This window comes from Oncorhynchus nerka, linkage group LG4 (assembly GCF_034236695.1).
Source record: "Oncorhynchus nerka isolate Pitt River linkage group LG4, Oner_Uvic_2.0, whole genome shotgun sequence".
Lineage (NCBI taxonomy): Eukaryota > Metazoa > Chordata > Actinopteri > Salmoniformes > Salmonidae > Oncorhynchus > Oncorhynchus nerka.
In genome coordinates, this window is record NC_088399.1 from 61,111,512 (window position 1) to 61,134,946 (window position 23,435).

At 42.1% G+C, this 23,435-nt stretch overlaps 2 protein-coding genes across 4 annotated transcripts; one reads left to right on the top strand and one right to left on the bottom strand.

Moving 5' to 3' along the window:
• Positions 1–9: 9 nt before the first annotated feature.
• LOC115128315 (palmitoyl-protein thioesterase 1 (ceroid-lipofuscinosis, neuronal 1, infantile)) lies at positions 10–7,546 on the bottom strand. The gene is made up of 10 exons (XM_029658053.2): positions 7,443–7,546; positions 6,727–6,852; positions 6,430–6,539; positions 1,932–2,059; positions 1,577–1,647; positions 1,373–1,475; positions 1,117–1,207; positions 882–980; positions 701–772; positions 10–605 (listed from the first exon to the last, which is right to left on the bottom strand). The coding sequence occupies exons 2-10, from the start codon at positions 6,842–6,844 to the stop codon at positions 483–485; spliced, it is 915 nt and encodes a 304-aa protein (XP_029513913.1). The 5' UTR covers positions 6,845–6,852; positions 7,443–7,546; the 3' UTR covers positions 10–482.
• Positions 7,547–7,646: 100 nt separating this feature from the next.
• LOC115128313 (sialin-like) lies at positions 7,647–17,208 on the top strand. 3 transcript variants are annotated; one of them, XM_065017691.1, is made up of 13 exons: positions 7,647–7,839; positions 9,792–9,910; positions 10,509–10,685; positions 11,036–11,256; positions 11,525–11,758; positions 11,963–12,137; positions 12,630–12,748; positions 12,867–13,028; positions 13,212–13,314; positions 14,222–14,354; positions 14,659–14,806; positions 15,015–15,105; positions 15,464–17,208. In XM_065017691.1, the coding sequence occupies exons 3-13, from the start codon at positions 10,583–10,585 to the stop codon at positions 15,649–15,651; spliced, it is 1,677 nt and encodes a 558-aa protein (XP_064873763.1). In that variant the 5' UTR covers positions 7,647–7,839; positions 9,792–9,910; positions 10,509–10,582; the 3' UTR covers positions 15,652–17,208. The 3 variants fall into 3 exon arrangements, with proteins under 3 accessions (XP_064873763.1, XP_064873765.1, XP_064873764.1); XM_065017692.1 differs by lacking the exon at positions 7,647–7,839 and adding an exon at positions 9,564–9,690; XM_065017693.1 differs by lacking the exon at positions 13,212–13,314 and having other exon boundaries at positions 7,649–7,839.
• Positions 17,209–23,435: the final 6,227 nt, after the last annotated feature.

Here is a 23,435-nt window from a genome sequence, read left to right on the forward strand (position 1 = left end):
GTCTGATAATGTGGGGGATTTTTCTTTATTGGCTGACTGGACAGTAAGAGCAGGCCAAATATGGGGATGATGAGCCCTTATGTTTTGCTCTATCTGGGAAAACGTGCCATTTTTAACAAGGAGAGCTTGATAATTAACTCTGTTCAGAACCAGTGATTTCTTAACATATTAGTTCCATGTTATTTACCATTACACTACTGGCAAAGAAACACCCACCACACTTTTATTCCAAAATACAGTGCTAAGCAAATTATCCTACATTTAAACTTGAATAGAGATCTCCAAATTAGACTCATGCATCTCTGAGAACCAACTAACACCAACTTTATTTCTCTGTGGTAGTACGTTAACTGGGTAAAACAGTTTTAAAAATCATAAATAGTGCATTATTTGATTTAAACGGCAGGATGGTATCGGAATGATCAGTGCAATGGTAATGTGTGCGTACGTCAACTCATGTCAGTGTAGCTAGCTAGGCGGTTTTAGTGCAGGTAAGGCACTAGTTTGGCATTGAACCACTCATCGGTGAACTGAAGGTGATCTCCTTCTGTGGCCAGGAAATCCAGCTTCCCAGCTGCCTCCATCGCTGCCAGTCCCAGACGATCCTTAAAACCGATAACATTTATCAAAACAATATCAGAATCTGTATTATTGAATATACGTGTCTGTTTGAAGATGCGTAAACATGATGGGGTTTTACCTCTTTATAGAGGACACTCTCCTGAAGGGTCTCGGTCTCTTTCGCCTGACCAGTTTTCAGAAAACCAAACCACTACGACAAAGAGATTGCAAATGGAAAAACATCTTGTTCATAAGCAATTACAGTGTAGGAGGAGGAGGACAGTACATCAAGAGACTGTCACGATGTGTCCAGTATTTACCTCTGTGTCAACTGGATCAACAACGCGGTCCTGCAAGAACTTGACCATCACAAACTTGTCCAGCAGTTGGAGGTTCTTCTTGTAAGTCTCATTCACCACCTGTGAGGTGAAATGCAGCAGATCATTTGAATTAAATTGGAATACAGTTATGGAGAGTTCTCAGGAGAATGAAGACAAACAGCACTGTATGAACAATCAAATAACGTCCAATTCTGAAAATGAGCACCATACTAACCCGCTCCTGATTGATATCAGCCAGAAAGAGGCTGTGTTTTTTGTACAGGTCGTCATTCAGTGGGTCGTGCCAGTACTGCGCCTGCACCAAGCTGATAAAGACAAGGATTCCAGATGTACCACTAGATAACAGCCACAATACACAAAGCACTGTCTTTTCTTTGCGCATCCTCTCAAAAACTCATACTGATTACCTGGGTGCTGCTGACTTGTCTCAAACATAACAATTTCCTTCTGAGTTGTAAGCCTACACTCACTGTTTTTGCACAATATCGGTATAGGCTCCTGAGTTGAGTTCCTTGCGAATCCAGTCACAGATATGGGAGCTCTCTCCGGGGCATCTAGGGAGACCATACACCCCTGTGAATGTGGAGAATAGAATCATTACACAACTGTCAGGAAGTGAATGAAGAACAATGTTGCTGAATAGAGACAAAGCACTGTTGCCATGGTGCCGTTACCTTGTTGTTGTCCCCCAACAGAGATCAGGGTTTTCATTGGAGGAGATGGACAACGCTGCACCACTGCCCTCCTAGGGGGAAAAGAGGTGGAAAGGTGAAGAACTGAGAATGACAGCTTCTTGTATAAAGTATATTCCTCCGCTTACCAGGGATGGGCAACTCCTTGAGGACCGGAGACTCCGCAGGCTTTTGTTCCACCTCGGCTATGAGACACCTGATTTAACTACATTGGTTGAATAGGTGTCAAAGTGTACTGCAGCTCTCCAGAACCGGAGTGGCCCTTCCCAATCTCTAACATTCTATTTAAAAAAAACATTCTGAGAGGCTTTGTGAGTAGGGGTCCAGAGACACTTACAGGAACTGCCCTCCCTGGGAGAAGCCCATGGCATTGTAGCCATCCTTCAGCTTGGGATCCTGGGCCAGCTGGCTGCACACCATGGACACCTGCTCATTGACGTCCATGAAGAAACCATTCTCTGTGTCCTGAGGGGTAGATATGAGGCAAGAAAGTTCATGGTGGGAACGTAACAAAGTTGGCAAACAGGAATATCACATTTCAGAAAATAGGTCAGAGGTGAGCTATTTTACCCTACAAAGGCCAGTGAGTGCAAGCACCGCAGTAACACACTTGATTCTGCTAATCGACTTCAATCAAAGCTTTCATTAGTAGGAACGTGTGCGTTACCGCTTGGCTGGAGAAAAGGCAAGCATCCACACTGGTCACCGCAGATCTTGACTGTCCACCACTGAGCAGGGCCGGAGTTACGGACAGGCCTTAGGGGGCCTGGCCAACCTTACCGTACCTCCTTGCCAGTCTAAATAATTATCATTTATTTGACCGAGATGTGCGTCGACAGAAGACGCTTCAATCACAGAAAAAGCATCCGAGCGAGTGAAACAGTTGTAGTGTGTAGACCATGTACAGTTGAAGTCGGAAGTTTACATACACCTTAGCCAAATACATTTAAACTCAGTTTTTCACAATTCCTGACATTTAATCCTAGTAAACATTCCCTGTCTTAGGATCACCACTTTATTTTAAGAATGTAAAATGTCAGGATAATAGGGAAAATTATTTCTTTCAGCTTTTATTTATTTCATCACATTCCCAGTGGGTTTGAAGTTTACATACATTCAATTAGCATTTGGTAGCATTGCCTATACATTGATTAACTTGGGTCAAACGTTTTGGGTAGTCCACAACAAGTTGGGTGAATTTTGGCCTATTCCTCCTGACAAAGCTGGTGTAATTGAGTCAGGTTTTTAGGCCTCCTTGCTCGCACACACTTTATCAGTTCTGCCCACAAAGTTGTGGCCATTTTGCCACATGTTGCTTCAATATATCCACATAATTTTCCTACCTCATGATGCCATCTATTTTGTGAAGTGCACCAGTCCCTCCTGCAGCAAAGCACCCCAACAACATGAGGCTGCCACCCCCGTGCTTCACGGTTGGGATGGTGTTCTTCGGCTTTTTGTTTAATCAGACCAGAGGACATTCATCCAAAAAGTACTATCTTTGTCCCCATGTGCAGTTGCAAAATGTAGTCTCGCTTTTTTATGGCGGTTTTGGAGCAGTGGCTTCTTCCTTGCTGAGCGGCCTTTCAGGTTATGTCGATATAGGACTCGTTTTACTGTGTGTGTGTATATATATACTTTTGTACCTGTTTCCTCCGGCATCTTCACAAGGCCATTTGCTGTTCTGGGATTGATTTGCACTTTTCTCACCAAAGTACGTTCATCTCTAGGAGACAGAATGCATCACCTTCCTGAGCAGTATGACGGCTGCTTGGTCCCATGGTGTTTATACTTGCGTACTATTGTTTGTACAGATGAACGTGGTACCTACAGAAGTTTTCTTCCAAGGATGAACCAGACTTGTGGAGGTCTACAATTTATTTTCTGAGGTCTTTGCTGATTTCTTTTGATTTTCCTATGATGTCAAGCAAAGAGGCACTGAGTTTGAAGGTAGGCCTTGAAATACATCCACAGGTACATCTCCAATTGACTCAAATTATGTCAATTAGCCTATCAGAAGCTTCTAAAGCCATGACATCATTTTTTAGAATTTCCAACCTGTTTAAAGGCACAGCCAAATTAGTGTATGTAAACTTCTGACCAACTGGAATTGTGATACAATGAATTAAGTGGAATAATCTGTCTGTAAACAATTGTTGGAAGAATGACTTGTGTCATGCACAAAGTAGATGTCCTAACCGAATTGCCAAAACTATAGTTTGTTTAACAAGAAATTTGTGAAGTGGTTGAAAAACGAGTTTTAATGACTCCAACCTAAGCGTATGTAAACTTCCAACTTCAACTGTATCTGATACTGTCTGGATCAAAAGAGTATGGCATGTCATACTATTTCTGGCCAAACAGCATCAGATACATGGGCTACATATATTAAGACAGAGGGGCGCTGTTTCGCTAACTCAGATGCTTTCGCCGGTGAGAAAGTTTCAGCAGAGTAAGAGAGGGCTCACTATTTGCGAAAATCTGTCCAAAATAAGCCTAATGCGTTTCTATGGGCATAATATGCAGACATAAGCTTGTCGCCTGCCTTCCTGCCTCTGGGACGACTCCCGTTGTTAGGGCGGAGACATGAGGATCTCGTCATTATATACAGATCTCAGGTTTCAGCCTCTTCAAGAGGAAAGGAAAGTTGCCAGGTGCACTGTTCGGACAATGGCTTCCCCTAAAGTATGATGTTTTGCCAAAATTATAATTACTCCTGTCTAAATAAAATCATTCAAAATCCATCAACCACAGAACACGACTTAGCCACAGGGGATGATTAGCTTCTTAGGCACATGCCTATTTAGGCAGCCAGTATTTGGGCAGCACGCGTGACAATAAGCCTAGCTGATTATTGGATTATTGAGTTGTCAGTGAACAGCATCTAAATGATGTGTTTAGATAATGTCTTGAGTATCATTTTAAAATGTTGAGAGAAAACAAAAATGGAGGGGTATGGGATGAAGATATGGCACGTCTTGCTCAAACGAATGTACTTGGTTCTCTAGGATGCGCGCAGCTGTCTCCCGCCAATTCTTGCGCATTTCCTTGTGTGAATTGTTTGCCCATTGATTGTTTATTTGGATCAATTCCCAATTACATACAGTGCATTCAGAAAGTATTCAGACCCTATTTTTGCTATATTATGGTGGCCAGTATAGACATCGATCAAGTGCACAAGATTACGTATGTGCAAAAATAATGTTCACTGAGAAAAAACATATATAATCCCTCCTCACTCTCACAGTTCAACACAACAAAAACTATATCTTTGAGCTACATTGCACATTATTACATTGTACATTTTTTGCTTGTGGACATCTGTTCTACAATGTGCCAGCAAAAGTGAGAAAGTGTGTGGTGTTCCTTTCACCTCTATAGTGGCATCCAGCTTAAGCCAGGCCCGGCATCAGCTACACTTGATCCCTGAATCGACTTGTTTAACAAGCAATGCCTCATTTTCACCTAATTCTCTCATTCTGAAAATGAACCACACACTGTAGAGGGAAAACATTAGTTAACAGATAGTGGTTAGTTTGTTAGCTTGTTAACATTTCACACAGATTGCCAGGGTCCAGTAAGCAACTAAAGCATTATAACTTGAGGAACGATGTTGTGCCAAAAAACTCCCCCCTGCCAGAATCCCCCTTCGCGTGAACGCGCACGCACTCAATTATTCATTGCTGAAACTTGCTTTCTAGTTGAGATTTCTGATCACGTTAGACTGCGTTTAATTTTATATGTTGGTTTGATCGTGGGGGAGGCACTGGTAATGTCTGCAGTTTTCGGTTTGACTAATTGTTTCAACTGTATTAGTCTAAATAAATCTCTTTGCCAAAATTCATCATCTCTCCCATGTCTTATTCGACTAGTAGTTGTTCTGAAATGTTTATATCTTGCCTACATTTTACACCCTCTGTTTAATATAACACACATACATTAATTATTCATTTTGGTTGCCTATCCTGACGAAGTTTGTTCTACGTTTTTGACTGCGCCACAGAAAGTATTTGACTCTAGCCACAAAATTAAGGAAATTAGAATGGAGGAGGATTTCAGCAAGGCTATTTTCTTGCCTCCCCTCCGCAATTGCATCAAACCCTTCGTACGCAGCCTCTGGTCCACATTGTATAAACCGACATTAAGTCAACAAAGTCCTTTTTGTTTTGAGTCATTGGGAATGATAATAGTTCCTCACAATATTTGAAAAATCTTCACTAGCTATAGCTCAAGTCAAGACAGATGGTAAGAGAGGCAGGGTACAGAGATGAATGCGATTGAAAGAACCTGAATATAATCAGGATTTTTTCTGTTTTTATTTGTTTGCTTTAGGTTTTATTTTACTTAGTTGACAATGGAAGTTACAGGCCTACTGCTGCATTGACCTACAGGCAATCTCTGAGTTCCATGCGCTCATTTCTTTAGCTGCCAACGGCTCACGGTGTATCAATGTGTCCATACAGCTCTCGCATTAGTTGAATTTTAACTTTGAGATTTGTATCATTTTAATTATGATTTTTATGATTAACTACGTGACAATGATTTTGAGAAACAAAAACATTATAGAAATATAACTGTTCCACAAAAATGCACATATAAAATAATCATAACTGGCACACAGATCGGTAGAAATGGTAGGGTAAATTGTAAGCTTCACCAAATTTGAAACTGGTCTTTACTATAACAACCATTTAATTTTTTTTTTTTTTTTAATAATCACATAGGAGGTTCGTCCGAAAAAACTAGCCTGCCTATGGAAATCAAATACCCATCCAAGTTATTCATTTTGGCGCTAGCCCTGCCACAGAGATAGGTTCAAGGAGAGTGGAAAGTACCTGAATGACTGTCTTGCCAATCATCAGGGACAGGACGTCAATGCCAGGGATTGCTTCCTCGATCATCTTCTTGATGGAACCCATGCTGAGAGGGTTGCAACAGCTGTCTCCTGTATTCAAACAGAAACAAAAACAGGGTCTATATACACTATCTGACATAGATAAGTCATGCTAAGGGCCACAGGCAAATATAGCAAGTGGCCTCCCCTTCCTTGCTTAGCCATTCTGCCAAACTGAGAAACATCATTGCTGTATGTGAAAACATAATGTTCTAGTATTATGCATCTAAGTGCTTACCCATTCCATGCCACATAACCAATGGGAGGGTGGCATTGTCAGATCCATGTACCGGGCTGAGGACAAGTTGTGACAGCAGGGGGCCAGCCCCCAGGAGCAAGCGGAGAAGTGTGGTCATCTTGAACCCTGAAATCAATGTAAAGAAGAGGACCAGAAGTGAACTAATGCAAATTCAAGGCTGTCTATGTAATCAGTCATGTGATACAACAGGAACGTTAGTGGGCTATTAGCGGTGTTAAACGGAACAATATGTGTTAGTGTTAAAAGGCACAATGTGTCATTTCAACAGCCTGGCCCTGCCATTTTTTTTTGGTAAACTGAGCGATGGGGCTGAGGGAATGTAATCTCTCAGATGCAGACGTATTTATTATGAATGCAAGGACTGGCAGAGTGTGCCTTTAAAGCCGCGATTCTTGTTTGGTAGGGGTCTTCCATGTTGTCAAAATCATGGAATATGCCTGCGAGAGCTTCCCAAAATCAAAGACAAGTTTGGGAGGTGCCTTTCTTTTATAACAAACCAGTTAGCTAGCACGCTACGCTATCTTCCCAAATGTGGGAAGCTAGGGACGTTATTTTCCTAGCTTGATAGGTATCTATGCCTGACCAAGCAACTGTCTACATTTCTTGCTAGTCGTGTTTCACTGAATATTGAAACAATACACATTTGCTGAGCAATAAACACTCAATCTGAAACCGAGCAATAAACTACTACTTACTTTTCAGAATCGCCACAGTTTGTCACATGACATGCCAGCTACCCGGAAGAAACTTGAGAAACAATCATCAACTTCCACATCATACGGAGCAGCATATCCTGCGATGTGTACATTAGTTTAGTTTATCTTGTGCTGTAGAGTTCAGTGTAAATAAAAAAATAACGTCACCGAATAAAAAATATTATTGATCATGTGACTACCGCTTTCCCTGAATCGCAAACAGTGTACACAACACTTTTACCACTGTTTTTACTTGGTCTGTGCCAAGTGGAAAGGCTACAAGCAGTAAGGACGCTATACCGCTATAAGGCAAAACAGAGAGCTCTTTACACATTTATTAAACACGACAGGTGCAACGTAAACCAGAGGTTTGTGTTGAGGAGTCCATTCGTTCTAGGTAGGTTTGCTCTATAGCTCAAATTCAACTAAAATGCACTAGCAGCTGTACTATTTTGGATCTACTTATGAGACCTATCTAGCTATCTATTCTCGTTATGTACCAATGTGGCCAGCTGTTTCAAGTGAATGTTTCGATTCACATGCATGACTGACTGCTTATAAGCCTCCAGTGTTGTAATAACCTTGTTTTATTATTTTTATTTTATTTAACCTTTTTTTTAATTTTTTTTTTTGGCAAGTTAGTTCAGAACAAATTATTATTTACAATGACGGCCTACCAAAAGGCCTCCTGCGGGGACGGGAGCTGGGATTATAAATACAAATAAATTAAATAAAAATATATGGCAAAACACACATCAAAACAAGAGAGAGAGCAGAACACTACATAAAGAGAGCCCTAAGACAACAACATAGCATGAGAGAAACACATGACAACACAGCATAGTCAGAAGCCATAGAAGTCAAATAAATTCCTATATTCCTGTCGGTCTGTCATGTAAAAGAAAACAAGTTGTCACGTAATGAGGCTATTGTAATGTGAGCATAATTCATTGCATTGTTTGTTGTCATTATAGATAGTGATGGCGTGCGATACCCATTAGTTATGTCGAACGGGTTGGATTTAAAATCCCCTTTCCCAAATCTAATGTCAGAAAATGGAGAAGTTATGATTGAAAGAAGAAGCATAGAGTTACTAAAACTACACACAGTTATTATACCAACTTTGGAAGAAGTGAACTTTACAGATAACACACAATCACATACCAATGCCCATGTTTATTTTGACTGTGTCCGTTTGTAATGGGAATTTCCAGGTGAACAAAAAGGAGAGCAGTCCTTGATCACATCAATCAAAATAATGTTGGTTTAATTACAAGATGCAACAGGGAGACACCTCTAGTACAGAAGCAGAGATAATGTCTAACGGGCCTCTTGGAAACAGGCCCTTTATATTCAGACAGTGCCAAATGTTCTCTTAACATCAGCCCCAGAGGCTTGTGCGAAGTCAAAACAAAAGACAGTGACTTTGCCTGCTGCTACAGAATCACACAGTGCATACTGTGCATAATGTAATCAATACAATTAGAATCAGTGTCCTCGGTCCTTTTGCAATCTGTAGCTCTGGCGTCAATCACTATCAAACGATATGAGAAGAATCCATAACATTCAGTACAAAAATCTAGTGACTATCAACTCAGACACAAATATGTCACAAATAGAACACTGGAAATGATGTATATTACAGAATAGCAAAAACATATAAATATGCTAAGCATTGTGTTAATCACTCTAAACTGAATAAGAACTCGGGCTCCTGAGTGGGGCAGCAGTCTAAGGCAATGCATCTCAGTGCTACAGGCATCACCACAGACCCTCGTTCAATTTCAGGCTGTATCACAACCGGCCGTGATTGGGAGTCTCATAGGGCGGCGCACAATTGGCCCAGCATCATCCGGGTTAGGGTTTGGCCGGGGTAGGTCATCAGTGTAAAGAAGAATTTCTTCTTAACTGACTTGCCTAGTTAAATAAAACATTTAATAAATATACTTTATTAACCTTAAATGGCCACTACACCATGTCAAAAGGCACTACATTATGTCATTCTATTCCACCCCCCTCATCAGCTGACTCGCGTAACACACTCTCTGTTCCTCCAATGTTAACCTTTTGAGTGTGAATGTTTTATTAGTCAGCAGATACACTAGGTTCACATCTGCTTTTAATCAGTCTGCACAAGTCACAGTCAGAGTGAAGGACAGGCCAAGACTACTGGTTTATTTCATTTAGCGGACAGACCTGTATTCTGAGATCAGATTTATTGCATACTACTGGTCCAGCTCTAAAAGAGGTAGCTATGAAAAATCATTGAATTCATGATTCTGTGACTGACTTAACATAGGCCATAATTCACAGACTGGTATTTGTTTTCCATCTTGTTTTTTTCTTCAGGATCAACATGTATAAGCCACACCACCAGCCAGCCTAAAACTATTTGGAGCATCATCTGAAGAAGAATGTATGATGCTCCCCAGTCCTATGATCTAGGTCTAGAAACTCAATAACAGCAAGTGAGTAACATTCTGGTCCAAACAGTCCTACTTGTGATAATTGGTCAACCCTTTTTCTCTATCTAAACCAGGGCTCTCCAACCCTCTTCCTGGAGAGCTACCATCCTGTAGGTTTTCGCTCCAACCCTCATCTAGCGCACCTGATTCTAATAATTAGCTGGTTGAGAAGCTGAATCAGGTTAGTTACAACTGGGGTTGGAGTGAAAACCTACAGGTGGGTAGTTCTCCAGGAACAGGGTTGGAGAACCCTGAATTCTGAACATTCCTCAATATAAAGAGCTAAGTCTACTGTTATAATGCATGTCTACAGTATATTTGATTTCTTTGACTTAGTCAGGTGTTTTGTAATGGTTGCACAAGCACCCATGGATTTATTTGAACACCATAAGGACCATTGACCTGTCAGGTCATGGTCATTCTCATATCCAGCCTGTGTCTGTAGTCTTAACCCGTGTGTGTGTGTGTGTGTGTGTGTGTGTGTGTGTGTGTGTGTGTGTGTGTGTGTGTGTGTGTGTGTGCGTGCTTGCGCATGAGACTGAATGTCTAGCCATTTTTCCTGCTGACTCTTGCTCTCTGTCTGTCCTGCATATTTTCTTAGGACACTATGGTTAGGTGACCTCAGATCACAACCACTTCATTCCATCTCTGGCTGTCACCTGACTGGTGGTTGCCATGGCTTTACAAAATGGATTCTCCATCAACTCCACCCCACTGGACGAGAGTGGAGAGACAACACCCCTACTTAAAAAACAAGTGGTGGATGTTGATGATTCAGGTGTCTACTATTTTTGGGTTGCTCTTTTGCATAGTCAGCACTCAGCAGCATGGATGTGCTAGAGGGTGATTTATTATGTAATGATAACTTTTTATGATAGTTGAAGGAAGTCTTTCCTGAAGGAATTTTGAAGGAATTTTCAAGTGAAAAGTTGACCTACCTGGAAGTTTGGATATGTCCCTATGCTTTAGCTTAGTGCTAGTGAAATAGGTAATTTAAGTGTCAAGTACTCCTCGTTTGCTAGTGTAGATGTTCTACCAGCGCTGTTTAAATAGTCATCTTTAAAGTCTAAGTGTTTTCAGATCGATTGTGAGGTGTGATTGTGCACTTGTTGTCATCATGTCTACCAGTACCTCCACAATGTTGCTCTGCACGCTACAATCTGGCCATCATGATGTTCTTCGGATTCTCCGTTGTCTACGGTCTCCGTGTCAATCTAAGTGTTGCCATGGTCGCCATGGTCAATGGGACCAATAGCCAAACAACTCTCAACAGCTCAGTTGGCCATGAGTGCCCAGTGTCCTCCCACGGGAACAACAATGGCAGCCAAACCCCAGACCAACCAGATGGGGTAAGTACCAGCTTTTCCAAAGTATCCACAACTAGACCTATAGTATACTGTACATCCATATTAAAGCTCATATATTACAGTACATCAATATGCTTCACACAAACATGATGCATGCGTACTGGACATACTGCACATGCAAAGTATGCACAGTAGATACAAGACACTCACAAACTAATACGTAACACTATTGCTCATTTACCTCTCTCTCTCTCTCTCTCTCTCTCTCTCTCTCTCTCTCTCTCTCTCTCTCTCTCTCTCTCTCTCTCAGATACCTCAGTACTCGTGGGATTCTCCAACTCAGGGCCTGCTGCTGGGGGCATTCTTCTTTGGTTACCTGGTGACTCAGATCCCCGGGGGTTACCTGGCCGGCCACTTTGGAGGGAGTATCTTCTTGGGGGGAGGGGTGCTTGGCACCGCAGCCCTCACCCTCCTCACCCCCCTGGCAGCCCAGCTAGGACCCTACTGGCTGTTTGGCTTACGGGCACTGGAGGGATTTGGGGAGGTAAGAGGCTTCATGTGTGCAGAGTAGGGGTCAATCTCATTCTGTTATCAGCATTGAACTGGATTAGCTTAGCATTCGATTTATGGTATACTTACAGTATAGCCAATTTGGCCATGTGGTCATTATTTTCTCTAAAACTCCAAGGTATATTGTTAATTTAAGTGACATATCAGTGTGTATTGCTCTGTGTTTGTGTGTCGTCAGGGGGTGACATTCCCGGCCATGATGGCCATGTGGGCTCGCTGGGCTCCCCCTCTAGAGAGGTCTCGTCTTATTTCCCTGTCGGGGTCAGGGGCAAACTTTGGGGCTTTTGTAGCCCTGCCCCTCACCGGCTTCATATGTCACAGTCTGGGCTGGCCCGCTGTCTTCTACATGTGTGGTGAGAGTTGGATAGCAATTACACTCCCCAAACATATACACTGAGTGTTCAAAACATTAAGGACACCTTCGTAATATTGAGTTGCACCCCCCCAACCATATACATTCCCCCTACACACACCATTATCTGCATTGTCAGCTCTTATTTTATTCTCCTGTTTTCACACACATTATACTTTCCTATTTTTGGATCATTCACAATTCTTCTCTGTACACTCAATCAATCAAATGTATTTATAGAGTATTTCTATTTTTTTACAACAGTAGTTGAGAAGGAAAAAAAAGGTGCTTATACAGAAACTGAGCCTAAAACCCCAGAGAGCATGCAATGCAGATGTAGAGGCACGGTGGCTAGGAAACACTCCCTAGAAATACAGGAACCTAGTTCAGTACAAAGACTGTTCCTACACATCCTCTTGCTTTATAAAGATGTCAACATAACAGTCTTTTCTCTCATTCCCTCCCTCTCTCTCCCTCTTTCTCTCGTCACTAGGGGGTGCTGGTTGTATTTGGGCAGTTTTCTGGTTCATTCTGGTGTCTGACCAGCCTGGCACTCATCCACGAATCAGCACAAGAGAAAAACATTACATCATCAACTCCATAGGAAAAGATGTAACAACAATATATCTGTGGTATCCTTTATGCCACTTTATCAAACATTTGTCAATCACTTTACAGTAAATCCCCTTTCTCTCTCTCTCTCTCTCTTTCTCTATGCCTCTTAACCCAGGGTGGTGCCCATGGCTGGTCAGTGCCTTTGTTACCCATGGTGCTCTCTGTTCCCCTGTGGGCCATCATAGTGTCTCAGATGTGTGCCAACTGGGGTTACTACACCCTGCTCACCTCACTACCCACCTACATGGACACGGTGCTTCACTTTGACCTCCGACAGGTGAGACCCAAAGAAATTGTACATTAAGTCATACATCATAGATATGGACATATGATTTCTATGGATGATGCCAGAAGAGGGGAGAGACAGAGTGAGATGCTCAATTCCAGAGTGCGGTCAAGACTAGATAACTATAAGAATATGGTAATAGCTCTACTGGGTGGCAAACTACCTGCCCTCCAGGACACCTTCAGCACCCGATGTCACAGGAAGGCCAAAAAGATCATCAAGGACAACAACCATCCGAGCCACTGCCTGTTCACACCGCTATCATCCAGAAGGCGAGGTCAGTACAGGTGCATCAAATCTGGGACCGAGAGACTGAAAAACAGTTTCTATCTCAAGGCCATCAGACTGTTAAACAGCCATCACTTGGTGGCTTCCACCCGGTTACGTAACCCTGCATGTTAGAGGCTACTGCCCTATATACAGAGACTTGAAATCACTGGCCATTTTAATAATGGAACACTAGTCACTGTAATAATGTTTACATATTTTGCTTTACTCATCTCATATGTATATACTGTATTCTATTCTACTGTATTTTAGTCTATGCCACACCGTAATGGTTCATCCTAATATTTATATATTTCTTAATTCCATTCTTTTACTTTTAGGTTTGTGTGAATTGTGTGTATTGTTGTGAATTGTTAGATACTACTGCACTGATGGATCTAGAAACACAAGCATATCGCTATACCCGCAATAACATCTCCTAAATATGTGTATGTGACCAATACAATTTGATTTGATTTTGATATAAGGGAAAGGGGGATAGCTAGTCAGTTGTACAACTGAATGCCTTCAACTGAAATGTGTCTTCCGCATATAAACCAACCCCTCTGAATCAGAGAGGTGCGGTTGGCTGCCATAATCGACATCCAGGCTCCATAGATAGAGTTGTGTCATATTTCTTAGACAAGTGTATACATACTTTAGGTGGTAGGACTAGAGAATGACTGACTAAGATTTAGTGTCGTATCAGTATATCACACTGTACAGGGATAGTACAGGAGTCTCTGGACTTGAATCATGTTGTGTTGTTACCAAGGCCTGTGCTGCTGTAGCAATGTTTGAATAAAACATTGGTGAAAGTGACGCCATCTTATCGGGATATTTTATTCCTACAATGTAGTTGCAATTATTTTTGTCGTTGGTTAATATGGTCTATTTCTTTCTGTTTCTCTATGTAGAATGCCTTTCTCTCAGCTCTGCCCTATCTGGGTGGCTGGGCCTTCTCAGTGATATCAGGTGTAGTAGCAGACAGCCTCCTGGAGAAGGAGCTGTTGAGTGTAACAGCTGTCCGCAAGATCTTCACTATCACAGGCAAGGAGGGGACTTTTATTTTTAAAGGAATTGGTCTTGGTTACTTATGGAATGGGCTTTACCAGATGTTGATTGATTGGCTGTTAAAACGTAAAAATACATCCAAAATATATATATATTGATAAGAGACATATAAGTGTGGCCATTCATTCATTCAATATATATATATTGTGTGTGTTGTTGTTGTTGTTAATTGAATGAATGAATGGCCACACTTATATGTCTCTTATCAATAGAAAGTAAGTGCAGTGTTTGAACATTCAACATGTGTATTGATGTATATTGTTGACTCCTCCTCCCTCAGGTCTGCTGCTGCCTGCAGCGTTCCTGGTTGCTGTGGGCTTCTCCGGCTGCAGTGGGGTGTTGGCTGTGACCTTCCTCACCCTCTCTACCACTGTTGGGGGCACCAGTGCAGCCGGGGTCTTCATCAACCAGATAGACATTGCTCCACGGTGGGTGTTTCTCTATTTGACATGTCGTCACTTCACTTGTTTCTCTTCACTTCTCTCCTTTACTCACCAGTCTTTTCTGGCATGTTTTGGACCTTCACTGAACTCTCTTGCACTCATTCTATCACACTCTCAGTCACTTACTCAGTGCCTTTTCACTGCTTTTGGATGTATTTGAACCTCTTTGTCTCACTCTTCCTCTCATATTCAGGTATGCGGGGGTGCTTTTAGGAATCACCAACACTTTCGCGACTATCCCAGGTGTTGTCGCGCCCATCATCACAGGTTATCTCACCAAAGATGTACGCTTTAGCTTTTCCCTCATCATCAAATTGATTCATTCTGAAACTGCTTTTCAAAATAATTCTATATATTTAATATAGCTACTTAAATACTTGTTTCTGTAAAAAGTATTCGACCGAGGCTGCGTCTACACAGGCAGTCCAATTCTGATATTTTTTTCACTCATTGGTCTTTTGACCAATCAGCTCTGAAAACGATCTGATGTGATTGGTCAAAAGAACAATTAGTGGAAGACAGATCAGAATTGGGCTGCTTGACACGAGGACAATGCAATGGCTCATTTCTAAAAGTTACTGCACCCTTGAAGACTGTTATACATACGACTGTGACTCATGTCTCCCCTCCCTCCTCAAACAGCACTCCTTGGCGGGATGGAGGAATGTGTTCTGTCTATCAGCCGGGATCAGCGCCGGAGGAGCGCTTGTCTTCACCTTGTTTGGCAGCGGGAAGGTCCAGAAATGGGCCCTGGCAGAGGAGGAGCAGGCAGAAACAGAGAGAGATGGGTTAATCCCTACATGACAGACAGACAGACAGACATGACCTAAAGGGAATAGGGCCTGTAAGAAATAAGCTGACCTCAGGTTAACTTAACTTCCCATCAGGTGGTTTTAAAAAGGATGGACCAGTGCATTTTAATAGTCTCTTAGTACACTGTGTTGGGAATGGGACCCTATATATAATACATTATTCATGATATAATTAGGGACTTTTTAAAATGGCTTCTTTATATTCCAAATGCCTTTCTTTAGTATTGTTTACAACAATCTGTTTCTGACCACGTTTCGTATTTATACTGAACAAAAAAATATAAATGCAACAAGTAAAGTGTTGCTCCTATGTTTCATGAGTTGAAATATTTCTCAGATTTTCTGCACAAAATTTGCCAAAATAATCTATCCACCTGACAGGTGTGGAATATCATGAATCTGATTAAACAGCATGATCATTACACAGGTGCACCTTGTGCTGGGGACAAAATGCCACTCTAAAATGTGAAGTTTTGTCACACAAATGCCACAGATGTCTCAAGTTTTGAGGCAGTGTGCAATTGGCATGCTGACTACAGGAATGTCCACCAGAGCTGTTGCCAGAGAATTGAATGTTCATTTCTCTACCATAAGCCGTCTCCAACGTTGTTTTAGAGAACAGCCTCACAACTGCAGACCACATGTAACCATGCCAGCCCTGGACCGCGACATCTGGCTTCTTCCCCTGCTGGATCGTCTGAGACCAGCCACCCGAACAGCTGATGAAACTGATGAGTATTTCTGACAATAATAAAATTATTTTGTGTGGAAAAAATAATTCTGATTGGCTGGGCCTGGCTCCCAAGTTTGTGGGCTTATGCCCTCCCAGGCCCACCGATGGCTGTGCCCCTGCCCAGTCATGTGAAATCCATAGATTAGGGCCTAATTAATTTATTTAAATTGACTGATTTCCATATATGAACTGTAATGTTTTTTTCTTCAGTGTATATATATATATACAGGATGAGTCATTATACCTTTTTTTTTTTACTTAAATCAAAGAGCTTTACATTTAATAATGGGCTACCCCTAGTGGTATAAGGAAATACACAGGCAACTTCTAATAAACTAGATTATTCTTTAATTGATCACTTTTAAGTGCTCTTATACTTTTATCTGCCACATTTTATAAAAAAATACCTGTGCTCTTCCCAGGATTCATTGCCTATGATTAGCCATTGTCTGGTCAGTTGGCTATTTAACAATTACTGCCCCAAACCATTTGTGCTTTGAATATTTTTTTATTGAACGACAGAGGTACTTACAGAACTTGAACAATTTATATTTTACCGCTACCTACTTGACCTCCCGGCACTTTGCCCTTAAGGACATTGCTGCACAAAAAAAAATGTGGTTACCAAAAATGTTTAATTTGAGGAAATGTACATTCATGTAAGAATGTTTTGTTGGTCAATGTAAATTCATGCAAGAACATTTTGTAAGTGTTAGGTAAAAACAAATCAATGTGAATCTTCATAACAGAAAGAAATCTGTGAAATCAAAATGTCATGCTATTTCCAGTAGCCTACTGGTTTAACTTTCCATTAAATAATATACCAAATGTTCACATACTGACTTTTTGGGTTGTCATGTGTTGTCATTTTAATACTTTTGAATAACTATATTAGTGGCAATTTTATCCTAATTGTGTTATACATTTTTTATTCGCATTTATATTGCGTCAAATATTTTTATTTGGAAGTTTTCAAGCTCCATAACCTGGTTCCCATTTTAACTTCCAACCCGGATGTTGTTAGTTGCTAGCGTGAACGTGACGGAGTGAAACGAGTGCTTCCTTTACATTTTCAGACTGCAGGGCAATAACATTTTTGTACGTTGTTTTTTTGCGGGGAGGCAGTTTTCGGGAATACTCCAACTACTAAAAAGGCACCACCTTAACCCTGAATAGAGACATTTTAAGAAGGCTATACGAAAACGCGCCGCTGAGGCTCATGAAATGCCCCCAATATTGAAGACGATTTAGATTAAAGCAGTGAATCTGAGCCTGACAGTGATGTATTTTGGACTAAACTTCGTGAATGTTCCACTGGTAGTGAGGACAGTGAGATAGAAGCGCCATTAACCGAGAAACCTCGGCTGAAGAACCCAGTCACTTCAACAGGAAAACAGGTTCCTCCAACAGAAAATGGGGATCATGAGACTGACAAAGATGGTACCGTTCGGCGAGGGTTAAATCCCATTGGAGAGGCAGTGGGCCAGAGAGCAACATGTTTTCATGGTCGCTCCAGGGCCAGCAAAAAGCGACATAGACAGCAGCCCACTCAGCGCCTTTCATTGCCTGTTTGACATCAACATGTTGCTCCACATCAAAGAATGTACAGTTGAAGAAGAGCGCAGATGCACTGATGACAGTTTTTATGATATGTCTTTGGATGAGCTTCAAGCCTTCATTGCGCTCCTTTACGTTCGTGTGGCAATTGCGCGAAGATGGAGAGCTTTTGGAATGACCAGTGTGGGGTGATTCTATTTGGACAAACAATGCCAAGGAACAGATTTAGAGACATCATGCGATATTTATGTTTTGGCCAAAAATAAATAAAGAGTGAAAGTGTTGAAAATGACAAATGTTCCCCCTTGTCACACGTTTTGAACAGTTTTGTCAAAAATAGCATCACCTGCTACAACACAGGGCCGAATATTGCTGTTGATTCGCAGTTGTTTCCTACAAAAGCACAGGGCGTTTTCTCGCACTTCATGGGAAACGAGCTCGACCGTTATGGAATCAAGTTCTGGCTGGCAGTGGATGCTGACTCCAAATACATCGTGAATGGTTTCCCGAACATGGGGAAAGAAGATGACTTCCAGACAACTGGACAGCACCAGTGTGGTGCTGAAGCTGATGGAACCTTATCTTGACAAAGGAAGGAATGTGACCACTTCAGTTCAACTGGCAAATAAATTGCCACATGACGCGAAGCTGTGTACATGTGTAAGCCAATGAAGACCATCAGTGTTCTCAGCACCCTGCACCTGTCTGTTGGCACTAGTACATGCAGAAAGAAAACCCCAGAATCTCTGCCTTTCAACAACTCCACTAAAGTCGGGGTGAATGTGTTGGATAGGCAGGCGCGCACGTAGTGTGAAGGGTGGCTCCCAGTGTTGGCCGAAGGCGGTCTTCTACAACGTCCTGGACTTGGCAGCCATCAATGCCTATGTGCTTTACAAAGAGTGCATGTGGGACACTGCGATATACCCGGAAAGAGTTTATCCTGAACATAGCATCAGCGCTTCGGGCAAACTATGTGATGCTAAAAGGAGCTATAAAGTCAGATCCCGATCCCCGCCCTGCCAACGAGGTAGTGAAAAGAAAGAGTTGTCAAGGGGCTAGTACTCAATGTAGGAACGTAACTCTTGAGGGATGTTCAGAATGCAGGAGATATGTTTGTGGGAAGTGCGCGAAGACTGTAAAGAAAATCATTCTCTGTCACAGATGCTTGTCGCAGGACACTTGACAAAATCCCCAAATTTGCGGCATGTGGTAAAGCGGGCGACCACGAACTGTGAAGACATATGTTAATGCGTTGGCTGCATTTTCATCGACATACTACCTACCTCAACATGACTTCAGCATATACATTTGGCAACGCGTCATGAATATAAAAATACAGTATAGGCTACAGTGTTTGATGGAAGAAGTTATGTGTTCATGGTTTACATTGAATTTACAACCAAGTACTGACTGTAATTTGTAACCAAAACGAGTTAACAAAATGTATTTGATTCCATTAAGGTTACGCATTTAAAATTAAAGGTGTTGTAGATTACTTTTGACTAATGTTCATATTTTAATCTCTCCCCCCCAAAAAAGAGATTAAAGAGCTGACACCAAAAAAATGAAATAGTTGAATCTCTGACGAACTGCACATTATAAAATAAAGATACATTTTTGAGTAATCAAGAAATAAGATATGCTCAAGGTGGGCTGCAAGGCTTCTGTCTTTCCCAATTCAAAAGTGTGTGTAATTTTGAGATGGTTAGTGCTATTCGGGACTCTACCCTAAACCTTAACCATAACCCTTACCTAACAATGTTAAATGTCTACTTCAATGGGGTGACGTCAGAGTTGCGACAGTTGCTAAAACTCAAGAGGGCTATGAATAAATACATTTCTATGGCTGTGCATCAGGCACTTGCCTCAGATTTAGTGTGAATGATCTGGATGTACATTGCGGTAAACTTCACTGAGCTATAATTCAGCAATAAGGCCAGAGGTGTGGTATATACCAATATAACACGGCTAGGGCTATTCTTACGCATGATGCAATGCGGAGTGCCTGGATACAGCCATTAAATGCGCTGCATGGTCAATCCGATGTCTGCAGTGCCCATACAGCATTTTCTGCCATACAACCTCTGCAGAAGTCAGGGCATTCAGACTTGTTGAGTTTCGCATAGCAGAGCTGTTATGAAGGAAGTTGTCAAGGAAGTGAGTTTGTGTTTATACTGGACCCCCGCCCCCACCTACCGTCAACCAATCATGGCAATGCAGAGAGTTATATGGAGCCATCCACATTGTTACAAATAAATTGGGCGGTGCCCATGCAGTACAGAGCTCAATTTGGCCTCTGCATGCCTCCAGAGGCTTCACACCATCCATATGGCACATTCAACCACATTTTGATCAAGCATAAATGGTCTTTTAACCATTGGTATATTGGCCATATACCACAAACCCCAAGGCTCCTTATTGCTATTAGAAACTGGTTACCAACGTAATTAGAAAAGTCAACCATTTTTGTTTTTGTCATACCCCTGGTATATGGTCTGATATACCACTGCTTTCAGCCATTTAGCATTCAGGGCTTAACCCACCCAGTTTATAATCATAAGAAAAAATGCATAAGCTATTCGTATTATATTGACAAGACAGTGGAGTGACCGCTCTAACAATGAAAATACAGTGCCTTTTGAAAGTATTCAAAACCATTGAGTTTTTCCACATTTTGTTACATTACAGCCTTAACATAAAATGTATTAAATAAAACCAAATCATTAGCAATCTATACACAATACCCCATAATTTACAAAGAGAAAACAGGTTTTTAGAAATATTTGTAAATTCATTTTTTTAAATTAAAACAGAAATACCTTTTTTACGTAAGTATTCAGACCCATTGCTCGAAATTGTGCTCAGGTGCATCTTGTTTCCATTGATCATCCTTGAGATGTTTCTACTTGATTGGAGTCCACCTGTGGTAAATTCAATTGATAGGACATGATTTGGAAAGGCACACACCTGTCTATATAAGGTCCCACAGTTGACAATGCATGTCAGAGTATAAACCAAGCCTTGAGGTTGAAGGAATTGTCCGTAGAGCCCCGAGACAGGATTGTGTCGAGGCACAGATCTGGGGAAGGGTACCAAAATATTTCTGCATCATTTAAAAAAAAAAACTTTTAACTAGGCAAGTCAGTTAAGAACAAATTCTTATTTACAACAACTGCCTACACCGGTCAAACCCGGACGACACTGGGTCAGTTGTGTGCCACCCTATGGGACTCCCAATCACGGCCGGTTGTGATAAGCCTGGAAGCAGTAGAGAATGTGAGGTGCTGGTACTCCGCTCCGGTGAGCTCCTGCCCATGTCAAGCACTGCCTGTCACGTATTAAACCAGATTCACACTACAGGCAAATAGTTACATGGATGTCATCAATAATAACGGAGAATGTGACTGCACTTCCTGATTTGGCATGGTTTTAGTTCTGGTCAGAGAGGAAGAGTTGACACACGAGAGAATTTATTCTGCCAAAATTTGTCTGCGTGAGAAAAGCCCTTTTTTTTGTATGGAAGTCGATAAATTAGTGCCGAATTACGTGAGGTTTACTTGATCGAGTATAAGTTTTGTAATGTTTAGGCTGTTACAAATGTACTGTTAAGTGTATGCATGTTGCATTCTGGCATTTTGAGAAATAACTTAGTTGTGCCTGTTATTCACACGCGTATCAACCCTCTCATTGACTAGAAATTGTCCCACCTGACCTCACTTGCTTTTGCTGATTGAGGACATGTATTTCCATTGTTGGAGCGGTCATTCGGCAAGATTGGCAATATAATAGATCATCTTTGATTTGGTTCATTAGGAAATGCTCCTTCATTCCGACATACCATTTTTTCCTATCATCTCACAAATCTCCGCTTTGAACCCAGCCGCAAGCTGCCCAGTGACACGAGCCTACCAGATTAGATAAATGCCCTCTATGCTCGCTTCGAGGAGAGCAACACTGAACCATGCATGAGAGCACCAGCTGTTCCGGATGACTGTTCACACTTTCCTTAGCTGATGTGAGTAAGACCGTTAAACAGGTTAACATTCACAAGGCCGCAGGGCCAGACAGATTGTAGGATGCGTACTCTGACATTTTCTTTTCTTTTTCTCCCCAATTTTGTGGTATCCAATTGTTAGTCTTGTCTGCAACTCGCTGGCACTCCTGTGTGGACTGGGGAGAGAAGGTCGAGAGCTGTGCGTCCTCCGAAACACAACCCTGCCAAGCCGCACTGCGTCATGACACAATGCCCACTTAACCCGGAAGCCAGCCACACCAATGTGTCAGAGGAAACACCGTACACCTGACGACCGTGTAAGCGTGCACTGCGCCCAGTCCACCACAGGAGTCGCTAGTGCGCGATGGGACAAGGACATCCCTGCCGGCCAAACCCTCCCCTAACCCGGATGACGCTGGGCCAATTGTGCGCCGCCCCATGGATCTCCCGGTCGCAGCCGACTGCGACAGAGCCTGGACTCGAACCCAGAATCTTCAGTGGCACAGCTAGCGCTGCGATGCAGTGACATTTTCAACCTCTCCCTTACCCAGTCTGTAATACCTACAGGTTTCAAGTAGACTGCCATATTCCCTGTGCCCTAGAACGCAAAGGTAACCTTAAAACCATAGTGCGTTCAAAGCTCTTTATTAAACTAAGGACTCTGGGATTAAACAGGTCCCTCAGCAGCTGGATCCTGGATTTCCTGATGGGCCGCCTCCAGGGGATGAGGGTAGGCAACAACATCTCCACCACGCCTACACTCAACACAGGGGCCCCTCAGGGGTGCATGCTTAGTCCCCTCCTATATTCTGTGTTCACCCACTCCAACACCATCATTAAGTTTGCTCACAACATAATGGTGGTAGTCCTGATCACCGACGATGATGAGACAGCCTACAGGGAAGAGGTCAGTGACCTGGCAGTGTTGTGCCAGTACAAAAACCTCTCCCCCGATGTAAGCAAGACAAAGGAGCTGATTGTGGACTGCAGGAAATGGAGGCCTGAGCACGCCCACATTCACATTGACGGGGCTGTATTGGAGCGGGTTGAGAGCTTCAAGTTCCTCTGTGTCCACATCACTAAGGACCTATCATGATTCAAACACACCAACACTGTCGTGAAGAAGGCATGACAACGTTTCTTCCCACTCAGGAGGCTGAAAATATTTGGCATGGGCCCTCAGGTCCTCAAAAAGCACACTGACTTGGTACCCGCACTCATTGTTTATAGCCTCATTTAAAAATATACAGTTGAAGTCGGAAGTTGACATCACTTAAGTTGGAGTCATTAACTTGTTTTTCAACCACTCCACACATTTCTTGCGAACAAACTATAGTTTTGGCAAGTCTGTTAGGACATCTACTTTCTGCATGACACAAGTCATTTTTCCAACAATTGTTTACAGACAGATTATTTCACTTATAATTTACTATCAAAATTCCAGTGGTTCAGAAGTTTACATACACTAAGTTGACTGTGCCTTTAAACAGCTTGGAAAATATCTGAAAATTATGTCAT

Excerpts from the sequence above, each read along its gene's own strand:
- LOC115128313 (XM_065017691.1), top strand. The coding sequence starts at position 10,583 with ATGGCTTTACAAAATGGATTCTCCATCAACTCCACCCCACTGGACGAG. Across the intron at positions 10,686-11,035 it reads GGTGGATGTTGATGATTCAG|TACCTCCACAATGTTGCTCT; the intron begins GTGTCTACTATT and ends CATGTCTACCAG. Across the intron at positions 13,029-13,211 it reads TTCACTTTGACCTCCGACAG|GACACCTTCAGCACCCGATG; the intron begins GTGAGACCCAAA and ends CCTGCCCTCCAG.
- LOC115128315 (XM_029658053.2), bottom strand. The coding sequence starts at position 6,844 with ATGACCACACTTCTCCGCTTGCTCCTGGGGGCTGGCCCCCTGCTGTCA. Across the intron at positions 1,208-1,372 it reads ACCGATATTGTGCAAAAACA|CTTGGTGCAGGCGCAGTACT; the intron begins GTGAGTGTAGGC and ends TGTCTTTATCAG. Across the intron at positions 606-700 it reads AGAGTGTCCTCTATAAAGAG|GATCGTCTGGGACTGGCAGC; the intron begins GTAAAACCCCAT and ends ATCGGTTTTAAG.